At 37.2% G+C, this 26932-nt stretch overlaps 1 protein-coding gene across 2 annotated transcripts in view; it reads right to left on the bottom strand.

Moving 5' to 3' along the window:
- GOSR1 (golgi SNAP receptor complex member 1) overlaps window positions 1-23231 on the bottom strand; it is a 64118-nt gene extending 40887 nt beyond the window's left edge. The window contains exons 1-6 of one of the 2 annotated variants that reach the window (XM_028109187.2): window positions 23125-23231; window positions 20602-20722; window positions 16454-16541; window positions 15974-16081; window positions 11342-11433; window positions 8510-8584 (exon numbers count right to left, since the gene is read on the bottom strand). In XM_028109187.2, coding sequence (XP_027964988.1) covers window positions 8510-8584; window positions 11342-11433; window positions 15974-16081; window positions 16454-16541; window positions 20602-20722; window positions 23125-23155 — 515 coding nt within the window. In that variant the 5' untranslated portion in view covers window positions 23156-23231. The remainder of the gene's footprint in view (window positions 1-8509; window positions 8585-11341; window positions 11434-15973; window positions 16082-16453; window positions 16542-20601; window positions 20723-23124) is intronic. The other variant, XM_028109188.2, reaches the window with a different exon arrangement.
- Between the last annotated feature and the right edge of the window lie 3701 nt (window positions 23232-26932).

The raw sequence follows: 26932 nt of genomic DNA, 5'->3' as shown, positions 1-26932 counted from the left end.
TCCTTTAAAATTTTAGCAGGCACTTTCTTCTAACAGACCAAAATATGCCTAAAAGCTAGTGTGTGGCACTGATCTATGCACTAGCCTGATCATATTTGATCATATTCTGTTTTTTTTTGTTTTGTTCTGTTTTTGTTTTTATCTTTTTCTTTTTCCTTTTTTTCCCTCTTCTTTCTTTCCCTTTCTTGTCCCCTGGTTTCAGGTCTTTTCTGATTTGTATAGAGTATATTTGCTGGAGACGTTGTTAACCTGTTAGCATTCTGTTCTCTCATTCATCTGTTCTCCTCTGGACAAAATGACAAGACGAAAAAAATCACCTCAGCAAAAAGAACAAGAGGTAGTACTGCCTGCCAGGGATCTACTCAATATTGACATTAGTACCATGTCGGACCTAGAGTTCAGAATCATGACTTTAAAGATACTAGCTGGGCTTGAAAAAAGTGTGGAAGTTATTAGAGAAACCCTTTCTGGAGAAATAAAAGAACTAAAATCTAACCAAGTCGAAATCAAAAAGGCTATTAATGAGGTGCAATCAAAAATGGGGGCACTAACTGCTAGGATAAATGAGGCAGAAGAAAGAATCAGCGATATAGAAGACGAAATGATGGAAAATAAAGAGGCTGAGAAAAAGAGAGATAAACAACTACAGGATCACGAGGGCAGAATTCGAAAGATAAGCGATACCATAAGATGAAACAACATTAGAATAATTGGGATCCCAGAAGAAGAAGAAAGAGAGAGAGGGGCAGAAGGTATATTGGAGCAAATAATAGCAGAGAACTTCCCTAATGTGGGGAAGGAAACAGGCATCAAAATCCAGGAGGCACAGAGAACCCCTCTCAAAATCAATAAAAATAGGTCAACACTCCGACATCTAAGAGTAAAACTTACGAGTCTCAGAGACAAAAAGAAAATCCTGAAAGCAGTTCGGGAGAAGAGATATGTAACCTACAATGGCAGAAACGTTAGATTGGCAACAGACCTATCCACAGAGACCTGGCAGGCCAGAAAGGACTGGCATGGTATCTTCAGAGCACTAAACGAGAAAAATATGCAGCCAAGAATACTATATCCAGCTAGGCTATCATTGAAAATAGAAGCAGAGATAAAAAGCTTCCAGGACAAACAAAAACTAAAGGAATTTGCAAACACAAAACCAGCCCTACAAGAAATATTGAAAGAGGTCCTCTAAGCAAAAAGAGAGCCTAAAAGCAGCATAGATCAGAAAGGAACACAGACAATATACAGTAACAGTGACCTTACAGGCAATACAATGGCACTAAATTCCTATCTTTCAATAGTTACCCTGAATGTAAATGGGCTAAATGCCCCAATCAAAAGACACAGGCTATCAGATTGGATTAAAAAACAAGACCCATCGATATGCTGTCTGCAAGAGACTCATTTTAGACCCAAAGACACCCCCACATTGAAAGTGAGGAGGTGGAAAACCATTTACCATGCTAATGGACACCAAAAGAAAGCTGGGGTGGCAATCCTTATATCAGACAAATTAGATTTTAAAACAAAGACTGTAATAAGATGAAGAAGGACACTATATCCTACTTAAAGGAGCTATCCAACAAGAAGATCTAACAATTGTAAATATCTATGCCCCTAACGTGGGAGCAGCCAATTATATAAGGCAATTAATAACAAAAGCAAAGAAACACATTGACAACAATACAATAATAGTGGGGGACATTAACACCCCCCTAACTGAAATGGACAGATCATCTAAGCAAAAGATCAACAAAGAAAGACTTTAAATGAAACACTGGTGGACTTCACAGACATATTCAGAACATTCCATCCCAAAGCAACGGAATACACATTCTTCTCTAGTGCCCATGGAACATTCTCCAGAATTGATCACATCCTAGGTCACATATCAGGTCTCAACCAGTACCAAAAGATTGGGATCATTCCCTGCATGTTTTCAGACCACAATGCTTTGAAACTAGAACTCAACCACAAGAGGAAAGTTGGAAAGAACTCAAATACATGGAGGCTAAAGAGCATCCTACTAAAGAATGAATGGGTCAACCAGGAAATTAAAGAAGAATTAAAAAAATTCATGGAAACTAATGAAAATGAAAACACAACTGTTCAAAATCTTTGGGATGCAGCAAAGGCAGTCCTGAGAGAAAAGTACATAGCAATACAAGCCTTTCTCAAGAAACAAGAAAGGTCTCAAATACACAACCTAACCCTACACATAAAGGAGCTGGAGAAAAAACAGCAAATAAAGCCTAAACCCAGCAGGAGAAGAGAAATAATAAAGATCAGAGCAGAAATCAATGAACTAGAAACCAAAAGAACAGTAGAACAGATCAAGGAAACTAGGAGCCGGTTCTTTGAAAGAATTAACAAGATTGATAAACCCCTGGCCAGACTTATCAAAAAGAAAAGAGAAATGACCCAAATCAACAAAATCATGAATGAAAGAGGAGAGATCACAACCAACACCAAAGACATACAAACAATTATAAGAACATATTATGAGCAACTCTATGCCAGCAAATTAGATAACCTGGAAGAAATGGGTGCATTCCTAGAGATGTATCAACTACCAAAATTGAACCAGGAAGAAATAGAAAATCTGAACAGACCTATAACCCCTACGGAAATTGAAGCAGTCATCAAAAATCTCCCAACAAACAAAGGCCCAGGGCCAGATGGCTTCCCAGCGGAATTCTATCAGACATTTAAAGAAGAATTAATACCTATTCTCCTGAAACTGTTCCAAAAAATAGAAATGGAAGGAAAACTTCCAAACTCGTTTTATGAGGCCACCATTACCTTGATCCCCAAACCAGACAAAGACCCCATCAAAAAGGAGAATTACAGACCAATATCCTTGATGAACATGGATGCAAAAATTCTCACCAAAGTACTAGCCAACAGGATCCAACAGTACATTAAAAGGATTATTCACCATGACCAAGTGGGATTTATCCCTGGCTGCAAGGCTGGTTCAACATCCGCAAATCAATCAATGTGATACAATACATTAACAAAAGAAAGAACAAGAATCATATGATCCTCTCAATAGATGAAGAAAAAGCATTTGACAAAGTACAGCATCCGTTCTTGATCAAAACTCTTCAGAGTATAGGAACAGAGGATACATACCTCAATATCATAAAAGCCATCTATGAAAAACCTACAGCGAATATCATTCTCAATGGGGAAAAGCTGAGAGCTTTTCCCCTAAGGTCAGGAACGCGGCAGGGATGTCCACTCTCACCACTGCTATTCAACATAGTATTAGAAGTCCTAGCCACAGCAATCAGACAACAAAAAGAAATCCAAGGCATCCAAATCGGCAAAGAGGAAGTCAAACTCTCACTCTTTGCAGATGATATGATACTGTATGTGGAAAACCCAAGAGACTCCACCCCAAAACTGCTAGAACTCATACAGGAAGTCAGTAAAGTAGCAGGATATAAAATCAATGCACAGAAATCAGTGGCATTCCTATACACCACCACCAAGACAGAAGAGAGACAAATCAAGGAGTCGATCCCATTTACAATTGCACCCAAAACCATAAGATACCTAGGAATAAATTGAACCAAAGAGGCAAAGGATCTGTACTCAGAAAACTATAAAATACTCATGAAAGAAATTGAGGAAGACACAAAGAAATGGAAAAACGTTCCATGCTCATGGATTGGAAGAACAAATATTGTGAAGATGTCAGTGCTACCTAGAGCAATCTACACATTCAATGCAATCCCCATCAAAATACCATCCACCTTTTTCAAAGAAATGGAACAAATAATCCTAAAATTTGTATGGAACCAGAAGAGACCCTGAATAGCCAGAGGAATATTGAAAAAGAAAAGCAAAGCTGGCGGCATCACAATTCCGGACTTCCAGCTCTATTACAAAGCTGTCATCATCAAGACAGTATGGTACTGGCACAAAAACAGACACACAGATCAATGGAACAGAATCGAGAGCCCAGAAATGGACCCTCAACTCTATGGTCAACTCATCTTTGACAAAGCAGGAAAGAATGGCCAATGGAAAAAAGACAGTCTCTTCAACAAATGGTGTTGGGAAAATTGGACAGCCACATGCAGAAGAATGAAAATGGACCATTTCCTTACACCACACACAAAAATAGACTCCAAATGGTTGAAAGACCTAAACGTGAGGCAGGAGTCCATCAAAATCCTAAAGGAGAACACAGGCAGCAACCTCTTCGACCTCAGCCGCAGCAACTTCTTCCTAGAAACATCGCCAAAGGCAAGGGAAGCCAGGGCAAAAATGAACTATTGGGATTTCCTCAAGATAAAAAGCTTTTGCACAGCAAAAGAAACAGTCCACAAAACCAAAAGACAACCGACAGAATGGGAGAAGATATTTGCAAATGACATATCAGATAAAGGGCTAGTATCCAAAATCTATAAAGAACGTATCAAACTCAACACCCAAACAACAAATAATCCAATCAAGAAATGGGCAGAAGACATGAAAAGACATTTCTCCAAAGAAGACATCCAAATGGCCAACGGACACATGAAAAAGTGCTCAACATCGCTCGGCATCAGGGAAATCCAAATCAAAACCTCAATGAGATACCACCTCACACCAGTCAGAATGGCTAGAATTAACAAGTCAGGAAACTACAGATGTTGGCGGGGATGTGGAGAAAGGGTGACCCTCCTACACTGTTGGTGGGAATGCAAGCTGGTGCAACCAGTTTGGAAAACAGTATGGGGGTTCCTCAAACAGTTGAAAATAGAGCTACCATCCGATCCAGCAATTGCACCACTGGGTATTTACCCCAAAGATACAAATGTAGGGATCTGAAGGGGTACGTGCACCCCAATGTTTATAGCAGCAATGTCCACAATAGCCAAACTGTGGAAAGAGCCAAGATGTCCATCGACAGATGAATGGATAAAGAAGATGTGGTATATATACACAACGGAATATTACGCAGCCATCAAAAGGAATGAGATCTTGCCATTTGCAACGACGTGGATGGAACTGGAGGGTGTTATGCTGAGTGAAATAAGTCAATCAGAGAAAGACATGTATCATATGACCTCACTGATATGAGGAATTCTTAATCTCAGGAAACAAACTGAGGGTTGCTGGAGTGGTGGGGGGTGGGAGGGCTGGGGTGGCTGGGTGATAGACATTGGGGAGGGTATGTGCTATGGTGAGCACTGTGAATTGTACAAGACTGATGAATCACGGATCTGTACTTCTGAAACAAATAATGCAATATATTTTAAGGAAAAAAAAGAAGAAGAAGATAGCAGGAGGGGAAGAATGAAGGGGAGTTAAGTCGGAGGGGGAGACGAACCATTAGAGACAGTGGACTCTGAAAAACAAACTGAGGGTTCTAGAGGGGAGGGGGGTGGGGGGATGGGTTAGCCTGGTGATGGGTATTAAAGAGGGCACATTCTGCGTGGAGCACTGGGTGTTACGCACAAACAACGAATCATGGAACACTACATCAAAAACTAATGATGTAATGTATGGTGATTAACATAACAATAAAAATTATTAAAAAAAAAAAACCTTTATCCATGAAAGACCAAAATAAAAACTACCCTAACAACAAATCTGGCCTATTAATTACAGGAGTATATAATCTATAATCACTATAGGTTTCTATAATCACTTTTAGGTTAATTTAACTACTACTACTTTATGCTTCTTTTGCTTGGCTGTTTAACCTATGTTTTCTCTAATGAAAATGTATCCCTTATATCTAAAAAAAATCTATTACTGGAGAATTTTTGCCTATCTTGGCATAAATGAAAAAAATTCAAAGTATCAGTGTTACTGAGGGCACTGGGAATGTTTATATATATGCTACTAATGGGATTCCAGCTAACCTGTAAAGGGAAATTTGCCAATAATATATAAAAAGCTTTACAAATGAATATATTCCAATTCTAGGAATTTATCATAAGGAAATAATTATGGATACTTGTAAAGACTTCAATATGTAGAATAATAAAAACTGAATATAATCCAAAAGGCCAACATTAGGGAAATGGTTACATCATGGTTTATCTGTATTATGAAACAGATGCAAAACCAAATAATCAAACATGCAAAAGACTCCCAATCTACTGATGAGTAAAAATGGTTACAGAATCTGTACTAATGAGTGATCTGAATTGTCTCTTTTGTGTTATCCATACTTTCTAAGTTGAGTATTTATAATGAGCACTTATATCTTTTGTATGGAAAAAGTTCTGAAAAGATCTTGCCAAATTCTTCCTTAAAGCACTTAGTTAGCCAAAGACATAGAGATGACATTGAAAAAAAACAAAGTTTTCCACATTATTTGTACACATATCATCCATGATTTTGTTATCACCTAACAAATATTCATAATTTACACACAAAAGATTGATTTTTCCAAAATGCATTTGGAAGCTATGTTCTAATATTGAGAGCAATGACTGAGCCCTGTTTTCAGTCTCAACTTCCCTAATTCATCAGAAGTTCATATTCCATTCATCCTGCCTCAGTTTCTCTCTGTATAGAATGAGCACAAACTTTTTCACAAGAATATTGAAAGGAGTGCTCGCTTCAGCAGCACATATACTAAAGAATATTGAAAGGAATATACATAAAGTGTATCATATGTAAAACTGAGGAAAATGGAAAACAGCTTTTGATTTCCAATCTTCTCATCATTTTTATAACCTAAATTGTTATGTGTCCCTGAACTGACGTATTTTTTAAAATTTTTTATTGTTATGTTAATCACCATACATTACATCATTAGTTTTTGATGTAGTGTTCCATGATTCATTGTTTGTGCATAACACCCAGTGCTCCACACAGAATGTGCCCTCTTTAATACCCATCACCAGGCTAACCCATCCCCCCACCCCCCTCCCCTCTAGAACCCTCAGTTTGTTTTTCAGAGTCCACTGTCTCTAATGGTTCGTCTCCCCTTCCGACTTACTCCCCTTCATTCTTCCCCTCCTGCTATCTTTTTTTTTCCTTAACATATATTGCATTATTAGCAACAAATTATTCTTAAAGTAATTCAACTACTGCATTTCTAACTTTTTAACATCTTTTTGAGGCAATAAATACAGAAACACTGATGCAATCTAACCTTTATTTTGTGCTACTTGAGTATCTTATCCTTTAAATTTACTCTGTAACTAAAGAATGTATTAATATAGCTTTGGATGTAATGCAATATTCTTTTTTTATGATGGTTTTTTTTTTGGGTGACTATATTTTTTTTATGTTATGTTAATCACCCTACATTACATCATTAGTTTTTGATGTAGTGTTCCATGATTCATTGTTTGCGTATAACACCCAGTGCTCCATGCAGAACGTGCCCTCTTTCATACCCATCTCCAGGTTAACCCCTTCCCACACCCTCCCCTCTAGAACCCTCAGTTTGTTTCTCAGAGTCCATAGTCTCTCATGGTTTGTCTCCTCCTCCGATTTCCCCCCCTTCTTTCTTCCTTTTATGATGGTTTTATCAAATAGAAAAAGAACTACCAAAGCTAGGAATTAAGTATAAACTAAATATACTCTAGGAAAGACTGCCCCCTTGTGCCAATCAATAACATTCAACAGATTAAGAAAGAACACTAAACTATATCCAATACCAGAAGAACCCAGGCTTCCATTTTTTAATTTTTTAAATTAAAAAAAAAATTTTTTTTTTTAGAACCCAGGCTTCTAAAAAAGTTTTGATTTTTCCGTGTTCTGATTACAACACCTTATATCTAAAGTGGTGATCTTTAAAGAAAAATAAATTGAATAGTACATTAAGTTCATACAGAGATGATTAATTTATGACATTCAGCAGCAAATATCAACATAATTTTAACACTTAATTATAATGGATACTAGATGCTCAAGGGCTTAGAGGCTGAATAGAGATCAGTAACTTTCTGACCCTTAAGTTCTACAACAAAATACAGAGAAAATACTATAGAAACCAGATTGCAGAGAAAAACATACACGAAAAAGGGATAGAATATGGTGATTTGTTTTACAATATATACATAGTTCATCCAAGTTTTTAGGCATTTTCTTCTGAACTCCTGGATAATCAGGTAATTTCTTTGGATTTGATGTATGGCCTATTACTCTTTATAAAGCTTCTTGGCATATATAAGTGGTAACAGGCCATTCAAACATAAGTCATTATCAGCGTCATTACTATAAAATCTACAGTAATAATTTATAGTGGACAAATTTATTAGAAGGATAGACTTGCTAAAGAAAAGAAACATTAAGGCAATAAAAGATATATTACAAGTAACAAGTGATGTGAATGCAGATTTTGGATATTTGATAGCATAATATCTTTCCTAATTAATAGGTGGAACAGTTACAATTCCACATTTACCAAATAGGGTCGTTACGAGAATTAAATGAGTTAGCACTGATAAAACACTTGCTATAAAAAACAAAAAATGTTTGTTATGTCAATAAAGGAATTAGTAAGTATGGGAAGCTGCATGGTATGTATGTATACAGTAATACCTACTTTCGGAGGTGGTCATGTTCTTTCAAAAACAGTTCAGTTCTTCTGTTGTTTACTCCAGACCCACTTTTATATGACCTAGAATAAAATAGAGAAAATTTAAGAACATCTTTGGCAGATACTGCAAAACAGAAGTGACTGACTCTAGTAATATCCAAAGTAGGCAAATTGAACCTCTCCATAGTTTTGAATGAAGTTAAAATGTTTGATCATTTTCATCTTCTAAAAATGACATCCATAATAAATCAATATAATTGCCTCTCTAATTTAGGGCTGTTTATTATTTTTCACCAAAATAACCCAACATTTTAAACAAAAACCTTACTTGCCTTTGTCTAATATTATTATTTTTGTCTATTATTATATCTTTATTTTCTTTCTCCAAGTGGACGTAAAAGTTTAAACTTATTACTACACAGCTCATGGGATAGGAAGCTACTGCGGTGGAATGTTTTCCTTCACATTGGTATGTGCAGTCTATCAACCAGAGCCCGTAGAGCTAAAATGAAACTTAAGATCTGCCAATTTGGGCATACTTAAGGATTTCTGTCTTGGCCTTAAGTGCACTAAAATTTACAAGAAAATGCTTTTTATCATTACTATCACCACTTTCATGTTTCTGCTCTTTACTCAAAGTAACAAGAACAAAATAAAAAATTCAAGAAACCGCACACATGTATAGTAAGACAAAAGTGGGTCATGCTGATAAAACTGAACTACTGGCTGAGAGGCAGTGCTGATTTGCAAAGCACAGAAGAGAAGAAAACCCCAGGAAAAGCAGCATGAGATAACCAAGAACACACAGGACTTGCAAGACATGATTTACTTTTTTTTAAGATTTTTTATTTTTAAGCCCGAGATCAAGAGTCACGCACTCCTGACAGAGCCAGGCAGGTGCCCTGAAGGCAGATGATCTAGATTTAAATCTATACTTGCATCATTTATTAGCCAGTTAACCTTAGACAAGTCTCTTAACATCTAGTTTTATAAAATGGTACTCATAATTTCTATCTATACCAAAAGACTGTATAAAGCCAGAAAAGATAATATATGGAAAAGTAGTGTACAACTACAAAAAACTTTAAAATATCAGTTATTACTACTATATCTCATCTCACTAATCATATTCTGCTTCATATGATATTAATTTGAATACATGTCTTACTCCCTTCTAGGACCTAGATTATAAACTCCAGGAGGGCCAAGTTGGTCTTTTCATTTCTAGCTTCTACCGTGACTGATCTAGAGTCTTAACTCATGGCTAGTAATCAGGAAACAGTTTAATGAATGGATGAACATGTTCCTTTTATGATTGTTTTTCAGAAAGCAAGTTACTACAGTGGGCTATATTCTAACAATTCCCACAAATTTTGAGGGAGCAAAATGCCCAAGGCTGTCCCCTACACTGGTTCTCAATGTATACCTGAAAACACACACATAAATAGTCTGTACAGATATTAAACAAAAGACTTACATGTTCCTGAGAACTAAAAATATTACGAATTACCTAATTATGGCAAAAATGTTTTTTTACTCCTACATGTTTCACAAAGTACATAAGACTAAACATTAAAAAAACAGAACAGGGACAAACAAAAATTAATTTTCCAAGATAATTTCTGGGGATAGGAACATAACTCTGATGGTTGGATAATCCTCCATTAGTTTTGAGCAAAAAGTATGAATGCAATGAATATGAAATTATTTCTGTTGCAAAACTGTCTTACTGTTGTAACAAAATAAAGGATCTCTAGGAAAATGTTTCTTAGAGTACACATGATACATATTAGCTAATGATATGGTAATATATATCACAGATATGATTATGAAACACAAGATAATAATTACTTATGAAATGTAAGTATCATAAATTTATCACAAGTGAGACAATGATAGGCATCAATAGATGGTCCAAAAGTGGAAAGTCTTCAGTTTTAATTAGATGCCCAGTGGATTTACCTTATCAGTTGTGTTCAGTTGTGAAAAACATTTTTTATTTTTTAAAGATTTGATTTATTTATTTGAGAGAGAGAGAGGGAGGGAGTAGGGGAAGAAGCAGAGGGAGAGGGACAAACAGACTCTGTGCTGAGTGTGGAGCCCAAAGCAGGGGCTGGATCCCACAACCTGAGATCAAGAGTTAAGACGCTCACCTGACTGAGCCGCTCAGGCGCCCCATGAAAAAAAATTTTAAATGTCCATATGAAACATTAGGATGCATTATTGAAGTTCAGTGAGGTAAAAGGATGGATGAACAAATCTTTAAAATTATGAATTGAGATTAACATAAAAACATTGAGAGTTCTTAAATAATTTGACATGTGGCTATGAAGCCTGAATAAAACCTGGAAAGCACAGATACTTCAAATTCCAGAGAAATAAAGGTTACTACATATATATATGTGTATATATATATGAAATTACTCTGAGATACATATATATGTAAGTGTTAGGGCAAGAAAGAGGGCAGGGGGATAGGTGGTAATCAGAAAAGGAAACACAGAGAGCTTCAGTTATTGGCAATATCATTATTAAGGTGGGTGGTAGATCAGAGAAAAACTCATGAATATAGCATCTAAGGACTCTGAATTAACACAGTAAAGTCAAGGTTGGCAGGAGCCAATGATAAAACTAGGGGAAGCTGGAGAGAAGACCAGGAAAGTAGATTAGATTCAGCAATGTTTAAAGAACAGTGAAATGAGATTTAGAGAATTCTCTATAAAATGAGAATCAGAAACCTTGAAATCGAAATCATGGTTGTGCTACTTAATTTACTGTTAATCACTGATATGCTCTAAATCTAAATCTAAATCTGAATAAACATAAAAGGTAACTTACTCAATATCCTTTCGTACTGATCCCATGAGATTCTCCCTTTCCCGTATCGCCACAAAATTTGCTTTGGTTTTATGGAATTCATGTGTATAATCCTGCAATAAATCAATATCCAATCTCAACATAAACTCATTATATATTTTCCTCTTATTGAACCAATTATGTATTGTCATATTATAAATTTCTGTCAAGAAAACTGCTACTTAAGAATCAAATAGTTAAGAAGTAAAAATAACATTATAATCCCTTTCATGAAGAGTGACCAATTTCTTTCAAATGAAAACAATTCAGTGTTAGGATAATAGTACCACTAAATCACTATCCTTTGTATCTTCTAGTACTTTGTCTTATGGGACAGAATTATAAAGAAAAAAATAACTTTAAGATAAATGATTCCAAATAGCCTAGGATAAAACTTGAGGGGCTCTTTCTACTTATTAGTGTACACCCAATGGGACTTATTTTCATATTTCATCTTTTTGGAATTTCCACAGAAATTTAATTCCTAAACCAGTCAAAGGAAGAAGAGAACCAAAAGAACTGTAAAGAACAAAATCATCTTCAAGTATTTTCCTTTCTTTTTCTACTACCATACTTTTAAGATTAAGGAATATTCATTACTTTTTTTTTTTTAAGATTTATTTATTTATTTGAGAGAGAGAGAGACACAGCAAGAGAGGGAACACAAGCAAGGGGAGTGGGAGAGGGAGAAGCAGGCTTCCCGCTGAGCAGGGAGCCCGACGCAGGGCTCGATCCCAGGACCCTAGGATCATGACCTGAGCCGAAGGCAGACGCTTAATGACTGAGCCACCCAGGCACCCCTCATTACTTTTTAAAATTCAGAAATGTGTATAGAGAAGATGAAAATCATAATCCCATCTCCCGGAAAGCCCCTACTTCCCCTTTAAACACAAAAATATAAATGAACATGGAGAGAATACTAAAAGAGCACCAAAAGGAACAAAAATAAAAACCACCCTGCTCTACAGCTCCTAACTCTGATCACCTTCTTGCAGTTTCTTTCAGGAACTATGTTTCTGTGTATACAAGCTTCCTATTATTTCTTTCAATTATGCTAAAGAAATCAAACTACAGTTGATCCTTGAACAACACAGATTTGAAAATGCATAGGTCCATTATATGTGGATTTTTCTCACAGTGCAGTTCTCTAAATACATTTTCCTTATCATTTTTTTTTTTTTTTTTTGGACAGAGAGAGAGAATACAAGTAAGCGGAGCAGCAGGCAGAGAGAGAGGGAGAAGCAGGCTCCCTGCTGAGCAGGAATCTTGATGTGGGACTCAATCCCAGGACTCCAGGATCATGACCTGAGCCGAAGGCAGTTGCTTAACCAACTGAGCCATCCAGGCGCCCCTCCTTATCATTTAAATAACATTTCTCTAACTTACTTTATTGTAAGAATACAGTATATAATACGTATAACATACAAAGTATGTGCTAACCAACTGTTTATGTTAGGCTTCTAGTCACCAGTAGACTATCAGTACTTAAGTTTTTAGGGAGTCAAAAGTTAACATGCCAATTTTCGACTGCACAGGAGTGCAGAGTCGGGGTGTCAGCAACCCTTAATCCTTGCATTGTTCAAGAGTCAGCTGTATTCTGCTATATACCTTCTTTTCAGTAGTTCATAAGGTACCAAGTAATCTTTTCATATTAACAAACAGAAATCTACATTCTTTTTAATAGCTGTACAGAATAGTATCTTATGACTGCCATAGTCAATTCCCTACCAGTAAACATTTTAGTTACTGTTTTTGTTTTAAAAATGCTGTTTGAAAAATAAACATTCCTGTGTATATATTTTACTGTACTCTTAACTCTTTTTAAAGTATATTTAAAGAATAGATGCCTAACAGAAGTGGATCAAAGAATCTTACATTTAAATTTTGATAGTGCTAAACTGCCTTCTAGAAAGACCACCAATTTATATTCCCAGCAACACTGGATGAGGTCCATTTTTCTATATTCTTGTAATGTGCTACAGATGTTTCAATATTTGCTATTCTGACAGGTGGAAAATCCTATCTCATTTTAATTTGTATATTTTCCTTTTGGCATATGGAAACATCTTTTTATGGTTTTGGACATTTTCTGTAAACAGCCAGTTCGTATACTTTGCCCATTTTCCTATTAGGTTATCTTTTTATTTCTATTAGTTCTCTGTACATTAAGCAAATCAGACATTTCTTAGTTTCTGTTACTAGGTATTGTTTAGAAATGTAGAATTTTTTTAAAGATTTTGTTTATTTATTTGTTTATTTGACAGAGAGAAAGAGAGAGCACAAGCAGGGGTAGAGGGAGAAGCAGGCTCCCCATTGAGCAGAGAGCCCGACGTGGGGCTCAATCCCAGGACCCTGGGATCATGACCTGAGCTGAAGGCAGATGCTTAACTGACTGAGCCACCCAGGCACCCCTGGAAATGTATAATTTCACCCATGCTTTATTCTGAACTTTTATAGTTTCTTTTTCTACATATGAATCTTTGATCCATTTGGAATTTATTCTGGATGTGAGGATTGAAATAGATATTGAAGTTTGTTTTTCCCCCCTACATAATTAGCCAATTGTTACAGGTCTATTTAATTTAGGGATACCTCTTTTTCCCAGTGATTTAAAATACCACCTTTAGGGGCACCTGGGTGGCTCAGTTGGTTAAACATCTGCCTTCAGCTCAGGTCATGATCCCAGAGTCCTAGGATTGAGCCCCATGTCGGGCTCCCTGCTCAGGAGGAAGCCTGCTTCTCCCTCTCTGCTGCTCCCCCTGCTTGTACTCTCTGCCTCAAATAAACAAAATCTTTTAAAAAATCTTAAAATAAATAAAATAAAATACCACCTTTATCAGAAACTTAATTTCCATGTGAACTCTGTTCTGTTCTATTGGTGTATTTTTTTTCTCCAAAAATCAAACTGTCTTAATTCTTCTAGCTTCTTCTTCTTTTTTAAAAAATTTATTTATTTGACAGAGAGAGAGAGAGACAGCTAGAGAGGGAACACAAGCAGGGGGAGTGGGAGAGGGAGAAGCAGGCTCCTGGCCAACCAGGGAACCCGATGCGGGGCTCACTCCCAGGACCCTGGGATCATGACCTGAGCCGAAGGCATATGCCCAAGGACTGAGCCACCCAGGTGCCCCTAATTCTTCTACCTTCTTAACAGGTTTTAATACCTGGCAGAACTAGGCATCCTTTACTACTTATCTTCATTTTCACATTTTTTTTCTTGGTTACACTCACATGTCTGTGATTCCAAATTAACTTTGATGTCATTGTGCCAATTAAAAAAAAAAAAAGAACATAAACCTCTTTTTCCATTTGGAAGGCACTCAATTTACAGGTTGATTTAGAGAGAAATCTTCCTATCCAAAGGCAGAGTAATTCTTTCCTTTACTTAAATTTTCTTTTATTTTCCTCAGTAAAGTTTTATACATGCAAGTCCTAGTCATTCTTATTAAATTTATATACAAGGATTTTAGTTTCTTCCATTATATTTTCTAAAAGGTTATTGGTTTTATGTAGGAAAACTACTTGCTTTAATATATTAATTTTGTAACCTACCATCTTACTTAATTTGTTTCTCTTTTTTTTTTAGTCGTTTTTCTTGGTTGTGTTAGATAATCTTTTCACTGCTACATAATACAAGTTTTGCCTCTTCCTTGTCACTATTTAGATCTTGTTTATTTATATCTTTAATTGTACCACCAAGAACTTCCAAAACAACAATAAACATCTGTGGTGATTGGGGATATCTTTATCTTCTTTCTTTCTTCAAAGGGAATGCTTTCAGTGCTTTATCATTAAGCATCATGCTAGCTTTAATTTGATATACACATTTTTGCCTTAGGTAAATAAAGAATCCTCCTATTCCTATTTTTACAAGAGTTTTTAAAATTAAAAATGATGGCTGAATTTTTTCAATATTCAAAACATTTGCCAGGGCACCTGGGTGGGGCTCAGTCGTTAAGCATCTGCCTTCAGCCCAGGTCAGGATCCCAGGGTCCTGGGATCGAGCCCTGCATCAGGGTCCCTGCTCAGTGGGAAGCCTGCTTCTCCCTCTCCCCCTGCTTGTGTTCCCTCTCTCGCTGTGTCTCTCTCTGTCAATAAATAAAATCTAAAAAAAAAAAGAATTTTGCCTTCCTATTTGTACTACTCTATTTTTAACACATCTGTATGTAAATCTTTAATAGTTTATTTCATTTTGTTGGTACACTTTTAATATTTTCTCAAACAACATACTAAATATAGTAAATTACCTCCCTTCCACACATTATCTTCAAAGCCTGATGAAAGTATACTCTAAACCAACATATTATGGCCTATGCATGACCACTGGCTATTTCACTGTTATTGCTAGCTAGCAAGGTCTCCCAGAATAGAAGTATATTTACCTAGTGATGAATATTATTCATTTTTACCAGGCAAAGCAAGAGCTATCAGATATTTTCAGAATTTTATTATACCAAGGGAAAAAAAAGTAAAACAAGACAAATTTCTACAGCATAATATTATTATCTCAGAAGATTCTTCTTTTTATTCTCTTATATACATGTATACACATTCTATTCAGGGATTTAAAAAAAAAAACACTACAATAACTTAAAAATCTCAAGCCCAATATATTACCTGCAATATATCTCTATGTCTCTGTAATGTATGCATCAGTGCTGCATTCAAAGACGGGACACCTGCACTGTTGGTATATTCTGCCATTTTATCATTTACTCCTGTAAGCTAAAAAGAAGAGGAAGAAAAAGAAAACCAATCAAAATATTTTAAAAAGCACTATAAAGAGATAAAAGTAAATTATTTGCCTGTATGCTCTTTCAGTTAACGGCAAAGCAAACAAAAAACCACCCCAAAACCAAAGCCAAAATGACAGACAAGGATTCAGTATTTTCTCCCAATAGTCCAGAAAGCCTAAAATAATACCCATAAGACCTGAGAATGGCTATAATCTAAATTCAAGGGGCCTGGGCAGGCACATATCTTGGATGAAAGGGTGATTTCAATAAACATGTCTGCGTTAATATAATCTAGTACCATATCTAACAACTGATTAACACAGTTAACTAGTAAAATAGCCATTTAACAGAAAGTACTTACCCTTGCCAAAAGCTGTTCAATCTCAATTGCCATTGTTTCAAACATTCTGTCTTGGCTTGATCCATTTAAAAGGGGTGTTGTGTCAGAGCTAAAGAGAAGTTCCATTAAAGAGAATCCATTACTTAAACCTAATCCTTTATAAACATACTTAAAATAATAAGGTAATTATTCTTAAAGAAGTCAAGTGGAACCCCAGAGACATTCTCTGTTTAAGACGCTGTAACTTTTATAGAAGTTTTCCTATAAAGATCACACACATTCTAAATATTAAATTCAGTATAAAATATAATTTTTTTTTGAGAGAGAGCCCATGCATACACGTGGGGGGGCGGAGCAGGCAGCAAGGGGCAAATGGAGGGAGAATCTTAAGCAGGCTCTACGCCCAGTACAGAGCCTGATGCAGGGCTTGATCTCATGACTCTGAGATCATGACCTGAGCTGAAATCAAGAGTCGGATGCTTAACTGACTGAGCCACCCAAGTACCCCTGGTATAAAATATAATTGCATATAAGATTTTCTTGAACTTTAATACATACATCTAACCTTAATAATGTAAAGAAATTCCAAATGCTTGTTTATTATTTCCCAAATGAAAGTAACTTAAGCAATGGCAGTGCCCAATTAAATGCTGAATCTAAAAGTATGTGAAACAAAACTGTAGAACTAAGTAGTACTACATATAAAAGGAGGCATAAAAGGTATTACGGATTATGTTATGGGATCTGTGAGGAACAATCTTTAGAATTTTTACTCCAAAGCAATAATGGTTCCTCAAATTAAGTTCTCTCTTCTTTCCTCGACTCTTAACCAAAAAGAAATAAAATTGAGATTTATATAATCCACAGACTGGATACCTAGTTATTAAGTAATCAGGAACTGGCTTTAAGTCTAATATAGATAGCCATGTCCAGCAGGGAAGTTTCAGTACCAACTCTCTACATTTCCACTTGTATTATGCAATTGTTTCAGGGTTTTTGTTTTTTTTTTACAAAAATGTCAACTGTCTTCTAACCTGAATAGTCAGTCAAAAATCTAACTTTTTACAAGTGAAACTTCTGTTTGACAGATTCAAATTCTAAAACCAGATGTCCAGGAAATTTGTCTTGCCTCTTCTGAAAAACCACTAACCTTCATTTGGTCCCCAAATGGTATGCATTATCATGTGAGCAGCTCAATAGAGATCTCAGTTATACTGAACACAGATAAGTAGAAAGGCAATGAAAATGGTCTTCAATCTTACTGAAGACTTTGTCCTGCTCATTGACAGTGTTCGGGTGTGGTGAATGAAAACAGATTAAATCATCAGTTTTACATCAAGAAAACACTAGCTACTATTTCCCTCCTCCACATACAATTCCACAGCAATAGTAATGGGCAATGAAATAACCAAAAAGTAGTTGATAAAAAGGATTTTTACTTTAAGATGTTTAATTAGGTCCAAATTTGTATTTCTTAAAACATTTCAATTTATTTGCCTCAAAATATATCTAAATATCGAGTTCTTTATATTTCAAAGCCAACCCAAAGTTCTGAGGTTATCTCTTAGAATGTGCCCAGGCAAAAATGCTCTAAATACTACTAATACAGATCCTCCCTACCAGATATATGAAAAAGAACAATGGGCCAACAAATGTGAGCTCCATGAAGAGGGAAACTGCCTGTTCACAGATACATGGCAAGCACCCAGAATAGTGCCTGGCACATGGTAGATACTCCTTAAATACTTGAATGAATGAGGAAACAATCTCTATATTCACCATTCTCAGAGTATACAAGTCCAGGGAAATGGTCAAAAACTCCTTCTCCACAATACTACGATTCAGTTAAATTGAATTCATTTTATAGATATGTGATGATTCATAGACCATAAAGTTCTCAAAATACAGAAAGTAAAAAAAAAGTTACTCCTAGATGAAAAATTCTGGTCATCACTAAGATTATTCATTATGACAATCTGGGCAATTTGGGCAATAACAAAACACTTTAGAATAAACATTGGCTCTTGATCCTCATGGCCTTAGGCTTCTTACTGAAGGGAGAGTTGGGCTGTAGGAATCTACAAAGTCAGTCCCAATTTGTTGTAGAATTTCTTAGGAAATGTCTTCAAGATAGTTTTCTCTTTAAAGGAGTTGTAAAAGTATTAAGTTCATGAAGCACAGAAAATATAGAAAAAACATCATGCAATTATGTCTCCTGACAATTCAGTTTTAAAATTGTATACTCACTGGCATAGTCAAGTGGAAGACTTAAATTTCAGAAAAATGCTTTCCAGTGATAAAATTAAGTTTACACATACAAAAGAACCTTCCTTATTTTCTTTACTTGCTAAATAAAGGTAAGTCCAAAACAATGTACTGCAGTCAAAGCTATGTGACATGCCAACGGCTTATTTTTAGGTCCTATAGTCAATATGTTGGCCTCGCTATCTTTAATTCTTTAATAATGTGCCCTTATTAAAAAGAATCAATACTTTGGCTATGGTGTTCAAATAAGTCTTTTGTTGGAATGTTCAAAGAAAGGTTTAGAGTACAGGCTCTGGAGACAGAAAGACCTGGGTTCAAACCCATGCTCAATTTTTATTGTTTTATTATTATTAGCTGAAAAAAAATCCCACTCACTGCCAATCTTCAAAAAAGTATGTTAAATAAAAAAAAGGATTAACAACTAATGACTCTGCAACCAGCAATTCCACTGCTAAATATATAATATTTTTATAGGTAAAAATGTTCTTAGCAGTCTTCATATAAAATGCTTAAAATAGTACCTGATAAAATCTTAAAGGGGGGGCACCTCGGTGGCTCAGTCATTAAGCGTCTGCCTTCGGCTCAGGTCATGATCCCAGTGTCCTGGGATCAAGCCCCACATCGGGCTCCCTGCTCCGTCTGTGGGAAGCCTGCTTCTCCCTCTCCCACTCACCCTGCTTGTGTTCCCTCTCTTGCTATATCTCTGTCAAATGAATAAATAAAATCTTAAAAAAAAACCAGTACCTGATACATGATGAACACTGTCAGCTATTAAAATTATTACTATTAGCAAAAATTAGAAACAATGTCCATCTACAGATTACAATATACAACCATACAATCGCAATATGATACTATATGTAGCAAATGAATATACCACAGTTAAATGTATCCAAAGCTTAATCACAAAGATAATGTTAAACAAAACCAAGCTGCAAAATGACTATAGTAAGATACCATAAACTGTTTAGGAACCAAACATATGTAGTAAAAACATAAGGAGATTGGGGCGGGGGGGGCGCCTGGGTGGCTCAGTCATTACGCGCATGCCTTTGGCTCAGGTCATGATCCCAGGGTCCTGGGATTGAGCCCCGCATCGGGCTCCCTGCTCAGCGGGAAGCCTGCTTCTCCCTCTCCCACTCCCCCTGCTTGTGCTCCCTCTCTCGTTGTGTCTCTGTCAAATAAATAAATAAAATCTTTCTTAAAAAAAAAAGATTATGGGGAAGCAGAAAATGGGATACTGATAACTGATATCAATCGAACTGATAATGATTATTTCTTAAAGAGGGAGAGAGGCATATAAGGATCCATTATTCTTTATATCTCTCTAAGTGTCTTAAATATTTCCTAATTTTTTTTTAAACAAGTGGATGGCCTAAAGTGAACCTAAGTTTCAAAGATAAGATTACATTTTCCATATGTTCAATACAGTATATTCCGGTTTCTCAAAAAAGAACCAAAATTAAAAATAGCTTGAATGATTAATAGTGAGGATACACACTGCATTAGATTCACTCTAAAACACCAGACTAGCAGTATGTATACTTTACATTTGGGTAGTTTCTCAGATCCAGTTAGCAACCAGGAGATATAAGAAATACAATGTGGGCAAATCAACCATATACCATACACTGGCTGAACTAGAAAAAGAATGAGAAACTCATTCTTAAGCCTTAGCATTTTCCTCCTTACACCATCACAACCTTTGCCTAAGGATCCCAAATGAATGCTAGTCTCAAGAATTAAGAAGAATTTTTATAAATCACTAAAATAAACAGTAACAAAAAAATAAAATACCAAAAATTCACCAAAAGGTCAAGTTAGAGTTATATATTTTAGTTTATTTTTTAATGCTTTTAAAACATTCTATGGTTTAAGGCATAAGAGACAGAATCTGGTAGTACCTATACCTGTCGCGTCTTCCATCTCGGGCACTGCTGTGACTGTAACTTGTACATAGTTTACTGAAGGAAACTAGTTTCAGGTCAAGTTCATTTTCCAGCTGTCGAGCTTGTTTCCTGAGATCTTTAACAAAATTTCAGAAGTAAATAATTAAACACAAAGAGTCCATCCATCAGCAGACATAAAAATTACAAAACTATTCTGAAGAAAACTATGAAAATAATCATATATTGATCTAGATTCCCCATAAAGAAAAGTGTTAAAAGGAGAGAGCCAAAGACTTACCCAGAAAAGCAAACTGTCTCTGATTTAAACTTCAGATGGGTCAAGAAGGGGAGAAACAGTGGGAGGTGGAAAATTTCACCTGTATTCCAAAGATAGCTAGACAACAAACATTCTAACATCTCTGAAATTATTTCTGTTAACAATGCCTAAAATTCTGTAATTTGGGGGGGAAACAGAAGAGAATACAAATCATAAAGAAACTGAGTATGGGTTTATGACCAGCATTATATCAACTTATAAACTAACTTCATTAAAAAGAAACCATCGCTGTTTTTGACAGAGATTTTCCTATCTCTTTATATTCCAAAGCTTATGAAATTCTTAGTAGAATGACTTAGTAACTGAAGCTTAAAGAAAAATAATCATTAACGAAGGATTAAAAATTGGTCTTTCAGTAAGTTTACTGAAAGAAATTTAGAGACTCTTAAATTAATAATAAACTATGTGACTAACAAGGTCAAATATAAGTATGACAAAATAAGGGCCTAAGTTTTAAAAGAATAGAAGCAAACAGAAACATCGGTATAAGAGAAGCCCGAGGCAGGAAACCTACATCTAGATGTGAGTACTCTCATTCATGGTGAAGTGGACCTCAAAATAAAAGGGCTGAAATTTAGAAAGGAATATTGTAAGGATCTCATCTTTCAGGAATAAGGATTACAAAACATTACTTCAATATATTTATCAGCAACCAGAAGTAGGAAGCAGTATAATATAGTGGAGCATATTTTGCCAGAGACGACCAAGTCTCAGAATCTTAGCTCACCCTAATGTTCTGAGATTCTGAGAACTGACTCTGAGATTTATTGAAAATCTACTTGACCTGTGAAACTCCACTTTTTTTTTTAAGGTTTATTTATTTATTCGAGAGAGAGCGCGCCCGCACAAGCGTGAGCACGAGAGGGGGAGGGGAAGAGGGAGAGGGACAGAAATCCTCAAGCTGACTCCCCGCTGAGCTCGGAGTGGGACATAGGGCTGGATCCCAGGACCTTACCTTCAGGGTTTTTCTATGCATTAGTAACCATATGCTTAAAGGACAGAGTAGGTTGTCAATAATAAGCTGCTGTAATTATTACAGCACGGCGCTTCAAAAAACTATAGCCTAATGACTAGTATTAAAGATACCAACAGCCACTTGTACATAATTTAAAAAATATTTTCTATCTAGTACACATTTCAAATAGGCATTTAAATGCATGTTTTAAACTATAATCATGGTTCTCTGTAACTAGTAACTGTCTTTCCTAATACAAAACATCAAGTAAAAGCCTTCTGAAAGTATAAGAAGCAAGTATGGATGAACTTAGAATTAAGCTCTTAGACCAAGGGGCTGATAGTGACAATACTGTCACTTGTGGTTTCCAAGAGGCTTCGGAGAGTAGTTTCTGTTGTAATAAAGCAAAGAGACAACTGAAAGAAAAAGATGAGCCTTCTCTGATCCCTGGTCGTCATCATGGTCCAGGAGTGAGGTTTACATGAGCCCACTTTACCGGAACGTATTTTCAGTAATTAAATAAACGTACCTGTCAAATCACAAGACGGTTTTTTTGTTTGTTTTTTGTTTGTTTGTTTTGCAGAAGAGGTATAGCAAATGCAATCATTGCAATTCACACTGGTTCTCTCAACTTTCTCTTTTTAACAAAACTCATCTCCACAGCAGAGGGTAAAGTTATTTCCTCTGCCTTCAAACGGGACTCGACACCCAATCCTCGAAGTCCTAGCCTGAAGCTGCCAGGGGGACCCAGTAGGAGACATTTCGTTCGTATAACTTCCCTCGATGGACCGGACTGACGAGTTCCTTCTTTCCCTTATCCTACTCAACCGTCCAACAGTGAGTGACCTCAACTCTTAAAACGCTGACTCTTCCAGCCTCCTGGGCTCGGGATATTCTCAAAACTCGTCTCCTCTCAAGAGTTCGTGCCCCAAACCCCTTCGTCCAAGTTCGCTTAGCCCCTCAACCCAGTTCTCCTCCAGTGACTCAGGACCCTCTTCCACTCCATCGCCGCTCAGCTCTCTCCGCCCAACCCCTGCTCCAGGTCTCGCTGCCTCTCGGGTCAGCCCTCTGCCCCAGACCGTTCCGTCTCTTCAGCCCCAGGCCCGGGGCTCCCATTAGACAAGCCCCACCCGTCGGCTCGGCCGCTCCGGAGGCCAGGCTCTTTCCTCTGCCGCCTCCCCCAAGACCCGTCCCCACCCAGCCCTTCTGCCTCTTGGCGAGACCCGCACGGAAGCCTCGCCCTCACCTTCCCAATAATTGCTCGTTCCTGCAGCCATCTTTGTTGTCCAACGTCAGTCGGGAAAGGAGAGTAGAGGCGAAGCGAGCCAGAGAATTACCTCCGCACCTTCTTCCGCCCCGGCGCCAGGGCCGATGGGATACGTTGAGCTTCCACAGACATCGCCACCTGGCGGTCAACTAATCATTTTCCAGCTTTTGAGCAGTGGGGCTGAAAACCTGTCAACTCCAGACGCTACCTGAGTTGTTTGTCCTTCTGGTGCTCATATCCTCCCTCGGCGCCCCAGACCCGCATCATCGCCCTCAATTCGGCTAATCCCCTCTCTCAGCAGGGGCCTGCTTGGCTGAGAAGAGAGTCATCGTCAGAAGCAAGTCCCTGTTTCCCTCACCTTTTCTCAATGTGTGTCTTCAGCCAACCTCAGGCTCTTTTCTTCCCAAGACCAACCTTTCATCCTCAAGTGTGTGCTAACTGTTTCCACGTACCTCATCCTGCCCCCTTTCAACCTGTTACAATCAGCTGTCCAAAGCCACCCAAGTAGATACATAAATTATCACAGTCGGTATGTGTCCACATTTTACCAGTTCTAGTGAAATGTGGAAAAGTTACCTCCTGTAAAGGTGTTTAAATCATACCTGTCCCTTTACCCACTCCCATTTATAACGGTCTTTAAGATTTCCTCTACATTCGTTGAGAACCACACCAGATAATGTTATCGTTTTTGCTTCGACTGTCAAGGATAATTTCTAGAATTCAAAAGCAGAAGGAAGGCCGCCTGTATTTACCCATATTTTACTCTTTCCATTTTTCTTTCTTCATTCCTGATGTTCCAAGCTTCCTTCGTTTATCATTTTCCTTCTGTTTCAAGAACTTCGTTTAGCCATTTTTTAAAGAGTAGGTCAGCTGGAGACCAATTCTACTAGTTTTCCTTCGTTTGATAACGTCTTGATTTCCCCTTCATTCCTGAAAGATATTGTTGCCAGATATAGAAACTGAGGTTCACAATTTTTTTTTCTTCAGCACTGGAAAAAATGTGCAATTCCTCTGTCCTCTAGGGTTCTGGTGAGAAATAGGCTGTTCTTTGAATTGTTTTTCCACTATAGCTAAGGTATCTCTTCTCTCACTGCTTTCAAAACTTTTTACTTTACAGAAAGTTGATTAAGATGTGTCTTAGTGTGGATTTCTTGGGTTTTATCCTGTTTTGGATTTGCTCAAGCTTCTAGAATCTTAGGTTTATGTCATTTGCCAAATTTGGGGAATTTTCAGCCATTGTTTCTTCTAATATTTTTTTCTGCCCCATACTGTTTTTCCTCTCCCTCTGGGACTCTGATGATGCAAATGCTAGATCTTTTGCTAGAGGCCTACATATCCCTGAGGCTCTACTAATTTTTTTCAGTCTGTTTTCTGTTGTTCAGATTGGGTAATTTCTATGTTCTGTCTTCAAGTTCACTGACAGGCATATTTTTCCTCTCTCCCCTCCATTCTGCTATTGAGCCCATTCACTGAGTTTTTTTATTTCAATTATTGTGTTTTTCAGATCTAAAATTTCCATTTGGTTCCTCACATCTTCTATTTCTTTGCTGAGACTCTTTTTATCATTTGTTCTAATTTTATTTGTAATTGCTCATTAAAATATTTTTATTATGTCCTTGTCAGATAATTCCAAAATCTGTGTCATCTTGATATTGACATCTGTTAATTATATTTTTTTCCTTCAAGTTGAAATTTCCTAGGTCCTTGGTATAATGAATGATTTTTAAGTTGTAGTCCTGGATATTTTAAGGTATAAGACCCTGGATATTCATATCTTCTGTTTAAGCAGAAATCCTCTGACGTTTTGCTGGTGGGGGTGCTGGGGAACTGCTTTGTTGCTACAAGGTTGAAGTAGAGAAGTTCAAGTTCTCCCCTGGCCTCTGTAGATAACCCAGGTCGTATGTTGGAGGTGCCTTGTTACTCTTCCCCGGATGGCCTCCACTGACACCATATCAGGGGGCCTTATAACCACTGTGCTGTGATGGAGGTCCTGGCTCTCTACTTGGGCCTTTTTTTTTTTTAAATATTTATTTCAGAGTGTGTGTGGGGGTTGGGGGGGTGAGGGGCAGAGAGAAAGGGAGAGTAGGAGAGGAAGCAGACTCTCTACTGAGTGCAGAGTCTGAAGTGGGCTCCATCTCCAGACTTAGAGATCATGACCTGAGTGGAAACCAAGAGTCTGACGCTCAGACAACTGAGACTCCCAAGCACCACTACTTGAGCCTCCTTTGACATCACCCACCACCCTGGCTTCTTTACATCCAGGTGAGGGTGGAGTCTATGCCCCCAGCTCAGCCATTGCTGTAAGGGGTAGAGATGGGCCTCAGTTTTCCTGGTAGCATTTGGTTGGAGTAGTGCAATTATTGTCTAAAACTATTCCATCTTGGTAGGCTGCCCCTTTCTGTGTCCTTTGGCTACAGAAGTATTTTCTCCTGGGCTTTTTGTGTGCACATTTGGCATCTCTGGATTGCAGCTCCTCCATTATGGGATATATAATGCAATGGCCACTGTAGGATATATGAGGCAGAAAGAAAACCCAAGGACTTCACCACATTTCTTTCCTTGGATCCTGAGGTCCCTAACTGGTCTGGGAGGAATAGAAGAGAAATACTTCCACTCCATTTTTGTCTGGAATCAAAAGCCTCCACTTAACTTTTAAATAGATTTTAATTCTTTGCTAAAATTCTTCATCTTTTCTTTTTGAATTTATTCATTGCCATTATTTTAAAGTTTCTGATCAATACATGAAAAGTCTGTAACTCCCATGGGACTGTTTCTATTTTTCTTCCTTGATCTTTCATCTTTTGATATTGTCAAAGTGAAATAACTTTCAGCTGGATGCTGTATATTATAAATTAAAATTTGTAGTAATCAGTTGAGGCTTCAGATGATATCTTCCTCCAGAGACAGTTTACTGCTGCTTCGTACAGGCAGTTCAGGTAATGGCACATCAGCTTACTCCAGTCCGGGGTGGGACTAAGACCACGTAGGATTCTGGGTTTGTACAAATTTGTCTGTTTCTGATAAGCCCTTGCTTCTAATATGTAGCCACTCAAGTGTTCCAACTGAAATCCTGTTGAACAGTGCCTCCTTCCTTGATAGATGCTAAATTTGTATTTTCCCCGACCCAATGATACTGCCTACAGCTTTTGCTTGAGGTCTCTGCCTCTTGACTGACCTCCCTGCTACTAGGTATCTCTCTCAGTCACTGGTTATGAATCAACAAATGCCTCAAGGTGAAACTTTACTATCATGTTCACCCCTGAATTCCCTTTGCTCTAGGATCTCGACCCCATAAGTCCTTGGTACCTTAGTACTTCTTCAATCCTTCAAACAAGTGTTTTGTTTTGTTTTTAAATCCAGCTTTTCTAATTGTTCTTGATGGGTAGGTCTTTTTGTTTCAAGCCAATTCACCCACAGCTGGAAGTAGAACTGAATTATCTTATTGTTTCTAATTTACCTGTTGGTTATTTTGTATTTTTCACGTGCACGATCAAATCTGCAAGTGATGACAAATTTCCTTTTTCCTTGTCAATATCCATATGTTATTTATATTTTCTTTTTTTTTTTTAGATTTTATTTATTTATTTGAGAGAGAGAATGAGATAGAGAGAGAGCATGAGAGGGGAGAGGGTCAGAGGGAGAAGCAGACTCCCCGCTGAGCAGGGAGCCCGATGTGTGACTCGATCCCGGAACTCCAGGATCATGACCTGAGCCGAAGGCAGTCGCTTAACCAACTGAGCCACCCAGGCGCCCTGTTATTTATATTTTCATGCTTCATGTCTGAGGT

This window comes from Eumetopias jubatus, unplaced genomic scaffold, assembly GCF_037043125.1.
Source record: "Eumetopias jubatus isolate StellerSeaLion01/CBP00866 unplaced genomic scaffold, mEumJub1_p1.0 scaffold_10, whole genome shotgun sequence".
Lineage (NCBI taxonomy): Eukaryota > Metazoa > Chordata > Mammalia > Carnivora > Otariidae > Eumetopias > Eumetopias jubatus.
Note: the sequence above shows the minus strand (reverse complement) of the source record. Positions and strands in the feature narration are given on the sequence as shown.